The sequence below is a fragment of the Benincasa hispida genome, chromosome 9 (assembly GCF_027475165.1).
Source record: "Benincasa hispida cultivar pf3 chromosome 9, pf3_genome.v1.1, whole genome shotgun sequence".
NCBI classification, from domain to species: Eukaryota; Viridiplantae; Streptophyta; class Magnoliopsida; order Cucurbitales; family Cucurbitaceae; genus Benincasa; species Benincasa hispida.
The window spans coordinates 89,636,042-89,644,648 of record NC_143486.1 but is presented as its reverse complement, the minus strand read 5'-3'; the positions used below and the strand labels follow the sequence as shown (position 1 = coordinate 89,644,648).

The window sequence follows — 8,607 nt, the reverse complement described above, 5'->3', positions numbered from 1 at the left end:
ATGTATATGCTTATGATATGAATGAGTAATTAGAATAAGAATGAGAATATGTGAACGGGATGGTTAGAGGGTCAATAGACCTAGTTCCTGAGCCCAGAAGCAGAACCTCACGGGATGGTCAGGGAATCGAGAGGTCTAGTTCCTGAGCCTGTAAGAAGAATCCCCTGTGCCCATAAGCGGGAATCTATGTGCACATAGGGAACGCAGGGGAGTATGCATTTATGATTAGTATCAGTTAACTATTTACCGTGTGTGTAGGTAGAGTTTGAGAACAGACTCATTATAAGTAGTATCAGTTTAACTATCTACCGTGTGTGTAGATAGAGTTGAGAACAGACTCATTCAAGGCTGAGGTTTGAATGTAACCTCGTATTTGTGATATGCTTGTATTATTATGAATTGAAATAGACTCTAGAAGTTGTTTACCACTCACTGAGCTTCTTGAAACTCGTTCTTTTCTTTCATGTTTTCTTCCTAGGTAGCGAAAGGTGAGGAGTTCCAGGGTGCTACTAAGGTCAAGGTCTGTCACAGCCAAAGTCAAACTTCCGGTTTTTAGAGTTATTGATGTAAACATTGTAGTTAAGCCTGATAGTTGTATAAACGTTATACTGTTTGTAATAAAATGGGTTTAATCAAACAGTTATTGTTTACATCTTTGGCTTAAAGTTTTATGAGAGTAAAGAGGTTCAGATGGGGAGTAAGTATCACAAAAGGGTGGTATTTGCGGTCCTTCACACCTCCCCTCGGGCTCAAGAGGCGGGCTCGGGGCAGGGTGTGACATTTGTTCAAATTGTTGTTTTATCTACTTCGTAGGTGGGAGATTAGTCCCTAGTTCCAAAAATTGACATTGGAAATCTTGGGAAGACATCGCTGAACACTTTTCATTTATCTTCAGCTTATTTTTAGTCATTTTAACCATTTTGTATTTCATTTATTTAGAATTATATTATTGTGTACAACTTAGCATGTATACTCTACTTGTTTAATGTAGAATATATGTATACTTTATGGTTGATAAGTAGGATTTTGCTGTTTAAACCATATGAAGTTCATTTGGATGAAAAATATATTTTATCTTGAGGCTTTTCTTTAATTTTCTTCTTACAATTTGTTATTCTTAAATGTTCTTATTGAAATTTGAATAAAATGTCTTAAAGATTGGATTGATAATAACTCAATTTTTATGGATTTTTGCATGCAATATTACATAGCTCTATAACAAATTTGTAATTAGGTTGCAAGAACTAGTAATCTTGAATGAGAATTTGGACTTTTTCCTATTTTCTTAAAATGCTAGTTTAGAACATTCAAATTAATCAATCTTGATTTTAGTCTTCTTAATTTTAAGAATGTCATAGTTAAGAAAACTCATGAAGTTAATGCAATTTAGGGATTAATTATGAAATGTCTTTAGGAAGCAATTATGAACTAAATTAAGGCTAATTGGTTAATTGACTAATTAGGACACGGTTTGGGGTTTTGGAATTGAGTTAATTTTTGGATTTTACCTTGTTTGGGGTTATTTAATTAAATGAGGGAATTAGGGGTTTAGAAAAATGCATGGGATACATGTGAATTCATTTTCATTTAATCCTAAAATGGTCTCAACAACTTCTTTAATTATATTGTAATTAATTCAACAGCTTCATTAATTGTACTGTAATTAATTTATTGAATTCATAATTCAGGCTCTATCTTTTTTCTTTCAGATATTTAGTGTGAATTAAGTTCCTCTATCACTGTTGATATTTTGGCATAAATTTCGCTTTTTTATCTGAATATTCTCTAAATTTATACCTAAAGAATCTTCCATCTTCAAATGTTAAATGAATTTTCAAAACTCATGCTATATTACTTTTCCTAAATCTGGCATTTAATCTTTGAGGTTTGGAAAAATATTTTAAATGGTCTTTGAAGTTAGTTGACCACTAATTGACTAACGAAAAGACTAAGGCAATAAGAAGATGAAGGAGAAGGGGAGAGAAAGAGAAATAAAATGAAATGAAAAAAAAAAAAACGACACATCAAAATAAATTAATACAAAACTAATAAAAATTGCTACATCACGTAAAAGGTACCACTTCAACCATGCTAAGTCATCTTTCCATTAGTCGATTAACGGTCAAATAACCTCAAGGATCATTGAAAACAAATTTTCAAACCTCAATAACCAAAAGTGTTCATTTTAAAACTTTAGGACCAAATAGATACCTAACTTAAATTTTAATGACCAAAAATGTATTTTGCCAAAAAAAAAATGTACATCCTCCCTATCGATCTTGTGAACCAATGATAGAGGATATACATCAGTACCATTGGAGCAAGGGCTGCAGATTTGCATTTTTTAAAAGAAAAAAACTATTTTTAAAAACATTTTTTTTTTTTGTTTTCAAAATTCTTAAACTGTTTTAAAAATATTTTAAAATTGAAAAGATAGAAAACTCAATTAGATACCAAATAAACTTGTTTTCTAAAAGTTAACAACTAAAAATTAAAAACAAAAAACAAATTTATCATCAAACAGCCCCTCAATTATTACAAATTTAAAACTAGGACGAAATGGTTACTCTGGAAATTAAATGGTTAAAAAAACGTGTAATAGGTCAACATTGATCTATCTTCTATGGCCATTCTCGTTTTCCGATCCTCGGTTTTCTTCCTTCTTCATTTTTTTCAGTTTCTCTCCTCTGCCGCAGTCGCTTCCTTTTGGCCCGTCAAGCATTTGCCTGGATTCTTAGGTCCTCTTCCATTCGAACTCGAAACTGGGTTAGTTTTACCCTTTCTTCTTGCTCATTCTTCATTATACTTTTCAAAAAAAAAAAAAACCTTTTAATAATTAAACTATACCTCTTGTAAAGTTCAATTATTTTATTACTTTGTGAAGTCCCAAGGAGATCCCCGAACGGATCCCTTAGTGGCTTGGTACGCCGGAGGCCCTGGTTGCTCGTCTTTCACTGGATTCTTCTATGGAATTGGCTAACCTCCATTTTTTTTCTTTTTTTTTTTTTATTTGCATGAACAATTTCAATATTTATTTGGTAATTATTATATAGGGTTGTTATCAAATATAGCAAAATGATCGAACTTATTTATAAATATAATAAAATATCGTCGTCCATTAGTGTCTACATCTATCAACGTAAGATAGACATATGTTAATCATGGATAGATAGTGACATTTTACTATATTTGTAATATTTTCAGTAATTTTGTCAAAACAATAATTACCCAACTATATATTTCTCAAAAGAATATTGTTAACCAAACATTTGTATATATAAAAGATAGAAAAGTTATTAAAGCATATTTTTGTTTATTGTTTATTTTCCTTAACAAAAAATAGAAGTATTTATCGATATTTTAGAGGACGCTTAAACCCAAACCCATGGTTTTGATAATTGAACTGTCTTTAGTGTTAGGAGCCTTTTTTTTTTTTTTGGGAAATATAAATAGTCAAAATCTTTAGATTCCAAAATTATAAATATCTAGAATTATACGTCAAATATCCTAAGATAACAATATTTTTACGAATATTTTGAAAACGGTGTTTGTCTATAGAATTTCTACTACGCAACATCTTAAATTTACATGATGTTTCAAACAATATTCTGACGACTATTCATTAAATTATAATTAATATAATATAATTTGATCTCATATAACATATTTGTTTTTATTAATTAATACAATTTATAATATTTTTCTCTATAAAATAATATATAATAATTTAAGATTTTTTATCAAATAAATATCAATTTAAATTTGAATATTTTGGCAAAAAAAAAAAAAGGAACTATGATATAATAAAAAAAAATAATTTATATGGTTGATAGAAGTAATTTTAACTATATAATATATATAAAAAGAGTGAATATATATATAAAAGAAAAAAAAAAGAGGACAAAAAAATAAAATGAAGATATTCTCAACATGGAAATCTAGTAAATCCGGGTTTCAAGAAGGCATCAAAACTCTTAAGATGACCTCCGTAAAATTAATCTTAGAATGCCTAAGAATCTATAGATATCAGAGTATCTTACTATAATGCAAAAACAAACGTAGTAATCTTGATATCCACTTCATGAGAATTAGACTTTTCTCTCTTTATCTCGATTGATTAAAGTTTAATTACAATAATAATAATTTTATATTTTACGGTTTAAATTTATTAACTTCCACCAAAATTGATTAAAGTCATGGTGCTTAAAAGTTTGAAACAATTTAATTTTTTCATTGCATTTTTTCCATCAAAGTTATTGTTAGTTTTGAGTATTTAACAGCTTAGTGTTTATAATTTATAAACACTTTTGTATATAAAGACTGAATTATTTATTATTTTGTATTTGTTTAAAGGTCCTCTAGTTTTCAAGGTAGAGCCCTACAATGGATCCCTACCTCAGTTAATTTTCATGGTGCTGGTTTGATTGTTCCATTTGTTACTCAAGCAATCTCAGAAGGTATGCATATACGTAGATCTTTTTTTTTTTTTTTTTTTTTTTTTATCATCGATAACTAACATGTCAATTGAATGGATAAAATAAGAGTATTTCTAATTTTTTCTTGAAATTTTTTTTTGATGTTATAGGAAATAAACACGAAGTCCCAGTTATAAACCTTCAGGTTTGTTAGTAGGGCTTTCTCTCTTGACTTGTACTCATTTAATTACCCCATTGAGTTACAAACTGCAATGCAGTCTTTTAACTTTTTTTAAATAATATTTTTCACTATAGGGATATATCGTGGGGAACCCAATTACCATACGTGGAAGCAATGAAAATTTTCAGATTCCTTTTGCGTACAACATGAACCTCATCTCTACTCAATTGTATAAGGTAGTATAAGGTTTTGTTAACTACGGGTGAGCCAAACCGAATTCAACTAAAAATTATAGTTTTGAATATACACCAAATCGAACCAAACCGCAAATAATTGATTTTATATATGATATATACAAATCAATTTTGTTCGATTCGATTTTCAAATTTAAATAAAAAAATTTAGGTATTATTTGTTAACTATTTCATGTTTTATTTTTGGATTTTGAAAATGAAGTATATTTCCTCTCAATTTTTTAGAATGGTTTGCATCTTTCTTAAGTATAAGTGTTAAATTTTTAGCCAAATTCAAAAAACAGAAAAAAGTTTTTAATTTTCAATATTTTGCTTGATTATTGAAAAATTGATAAAAAGTAGATAAGGAATCAATAAATTTAAATGTGGAAGAAATATTTGTAAGCTTCTTTTTTAGAAATTAAGAATTAAAAACGAAATGATTACCAAACGAGTCCAAATTTTCTTATAATTTACATTGAATTAAATTGATGCTTCAATAAAAATCAAAATTTCAGTTCGATCGGTTTTAGTGTTCATGCCTATTGTTGTCGTACACAAAAATATTTGAAGGAAACTGATGATGTATGTAACTAATAATTGGTGCATAGTCATTGACTAGTAATTGCAAAGGAGAATATGTGAAGGTTGATCCCAAGTAATGTGGAGTGCATAAAGCATGTATCAACCTTCAAAAAGGTTTGTTTCGTAGTATTTACGAAAACGTTGTTGAATTTTTTTGATATTCAAGATATAAAAGTTGTGATATAATTAATTATTTGTTTTGTGTTCATCTCCTTAATTGTAGTGTGTGAGTAGAATCAATATTGGGTGTATTTTAAGTCCTTTTTGTGTGGCCCCAACCGATAGACTTGAACCGCGGAGATCTCTCTATAACACCTTTGAAGATCAACAATTGTTTCTTCCTCCAAAATTCTTACCTCCTCAACTTTCTATTGACTGTGAAGTAAATTTCTTCTTCTAGCATTTTTCTTTTTTCTTTCTGGTCTCATAAATGAGGAACATCTCTTATGACAATCTTGCTCTTGAATCATGTTGGTTGTAATATATAGGAGTATAAATACAACCTCAGTTATTACTGGGCTAACGATGATCGAGTCCAAAAAACACTTCATATACGTAAGGTAATTAAACAGATAAATTATTTATGTAATTATAAACATTAGCGACAAGATAAATTGTTTATGTATGTATATTTTCTTTAACAGGGAACTATTAAAGAATGGTTAAGATGCAATACTACTGATGATTATGAATATGAGATTAAGAGCGGCGTTCCTTGTCATGCAAACCTCAGTTCTAAAGGTTATCGGTCTTTGGTTTATAGGTACTATGCAATAACTCTATCCAATTAAATGTTTTATTTAAAAATTTATATATACTAATTACTGTTTCTTTTTTATTGAGATATAGTGGGGATCATGATATGGTGACACTGACCATAGATACCGAATCATGGATCGAATCTCTAAATTATTCCACTATTGATGATTGAAGACCTTGGTTTATTTTGGATGATCAAGTACTTGGGTAATTATTATATTTGAATTACTAGAGTTATGATTTAATCTAATGATTTAATGGTTAATTCATTTTTTTACAGATATACAACAACATATGCAAATAACATGACATTTGCAACCATTAAAGTAAAATACAGGGTTAACCATTAAAGTAAAATACAGGATTGTGTTTGTTGTTTCATGAAATTTTCAGGGTGGAGGGCACACAGTAAAATACAAGCCAGGTGAAAGCAGTATAATGTTTTATAGATGGATAACAGGAGAAGCTTTATAAAAAAATTTAGGGATGGATAATGTGTTTTACTCGCTTTTTGAACACTATTTTAGTATTTTAATTCTGGTGGAATTTTGAATTATGGGTTGATAGGACAACCAAAAAATAAATGGATACTTTTTATATATGTTATGTGCATTAGATGGTCTTTGTGACTTAAGAACGTGAATGATTTTGAAATGGTTAAAATAATTCTTTTTTGTTGGGTTTAAAATCAAAACATATCTTTCAAACATGTTTAGAAGTGATTTTAAAACATTACAAGAAATCTGGGTTTTGATGTCGGTTAAAAAAACTAAAAACGGATGTAAAATGTCAGTTTCTTAAAGAAAAATGGATCTTTAATGTCGGTTTTAAACCGACATTGTAGTCGAGTTTTTTTTTTTTTTTTTGTTTGTTTGTTTTGTTTTAAGAAAGGAAAGGAAAAACAAAAAGGAAAAGCTAAACAAACCGTCGTCTCCCTCTCCTTTTCCCCTCTCTCACTCTTCCTCCCTCCCTCACCGTTCTCGCCGCTCAGTTTGTCTTCCAGCACCGTTCCACCCACGATCCGTTGCTCTCGCCACCAAATCTTTTAGATCCATGCCGGCGTCGTATAGATCCGTTCGCCAGTGTCAGCATTAACCTGTATGTCAACTCTTATGTTCTAGATATTTGAAGCTCACAAAGTTGAATTGTCTTTGAACTTTTTTTGCTCTAGATATTTGAAGATAGTGATGTATCATTGCTGGATGATACAAAAGATGTTGGCGCAAATGGAGAAAAATGAGAGTGACAACGATGGTCATAAACCTTCATAGCTTTGTTTTTTTATTTCAAATCAAAGGGCTTCATACCAATGGAGATAGTCATTCTCATTTATATACCCATGATCCTCCTCTAAAAATAGTCATTCTCACTTATATACTCATGATTCTCCTCTTATCTAACCAATATAGAATTTTGGTCGCATTCCAATATTAGCTAATTGGGAAGAAATTGAATGTTTGATTAGGTTTGTATTGTCTTGATGTTGAAAATGACTTTGAGTGTTAGACCCAACATTTTCATAGCTTCATGACTTTATCTGTTAGGTTTTAATTTATGCAGATATCTGAACTGAACAAAACAATCTCTCTCAAATGAGAACCGTTCTAAAATTTACGCAAATTATCAAAACGTCATGCTTATAAAAAAAATTCTCTTAATACAAACCAATGTCTTCATTTTCAACATAAACATCATTGTTGATACTTGCCTCTGGAAGAATTTCATCAAAGCATTATGGTATGTAAGTTCATACTTTTTCATTTGTTACGAAATTGACAATTAAAAAAATATAAAAACGTAGACTCTAAACCTTAGAGTTGAGTTTATATAGCGCACTACTCTAAACCTTAAGGTCATAATTATAAATAACTACAAAAAGAGTAAATATGCTAAATACGATTTTTGAACACGAATTCTGAACAGCCAGACCCCATATTTAATTGTTCGAAATGCCATTACAAAAAAAATAGCCTATTTCAACCATCTTTTATGGAAGGATATAAAAAAACATTTGAAAAATGTTACATTAATAAGACAAATTTAAAAGCATTTGAAAATATTTAATCTTTATAGAAGGCTTTGAAAACTCTTTGAGAAAGATATTATATTTATCATAGTACATTAAAAAAAATCCTTTGAAAACTCTTTGAGAAAGATATTATATTTATCATAGTACATTAAAAAAAACCTTTGAAAACTATTTATTCTTCAATAAAAGTTATTGAAAATCTTTGAGAAAGATATTATATTTATCAAATGTTTTTAAAAAAACCTTTGTAAATTATCCATTCAAGGTTATTGAAAACCTTTGAAAAAAATATATTATATTTGTCAAATGAATTTTAACCTCTAAAAATTATCTACTCTTTATCGAAGGTTATTAAAAACTTTGAAAAAATATCGTATTTATCAAAGGAGTTTTAAAAACTTTTGA

At 29.0% G+C, this 8,607-nt stretch overlaps 1 protein-coding gene and 1 long non-coding RNA gene across 3 annotated transcripts; both read left to right on the top strand.

Annotated features, from left to right (window-relative positions):
* The first annotated feature begins 2,587 nt into the window (after window positions 1-2,587).
* LOC150034177 (serine carboxypeptidase-like 19) lies at window positions 2,588-4,989 on the top strand. Its single transcript, XM_090318135.1, has 4 exons — window positions 2,588-2,766; window positions 4,354-4,457; window positions 4,586-4,620; window positions 4,731-4,989. The coding sequence occupies exons 1-4, from the start codon at window positions 2,624-2,626 to the stop codon at window positions 4,839-4,841; spliced, it is 393 nt and encodes a 130-aa protein (XP_090174261.1). The 5' UTR covers window positions 2,588-2,623; the 3' UTR covers window positions 4,842-4,989.
* A 180-nt stretch (window positions 4,990-5,169) lies between these two features.
* Window positions 5,170-7,821, top strand: LOC150034176 (uncharacterized). 2 transcript variants are annotated; one of them, XR_016532333.1, is made up of 6 exons: window positions 5,170-5,528; window positions 5,638-5,796; window positions 5,903-5,974; window positions 6,059-6,177; window positions 6,264-6,380; window positions 6,567-7,821. It is a non-coding gene; the product is annotated as an uncharacterized LOC150034176 (long non-coding RNA). The 2 variants fall into 2 exon arrangements; XR_016532332.1 differs by having other exon boundaries at window positions 5,174-5,528; window positions 6,264-7,818.
* The last annotated feature ends 786 nt before the right edge of the window (window positions 7,822-8,607 follow it).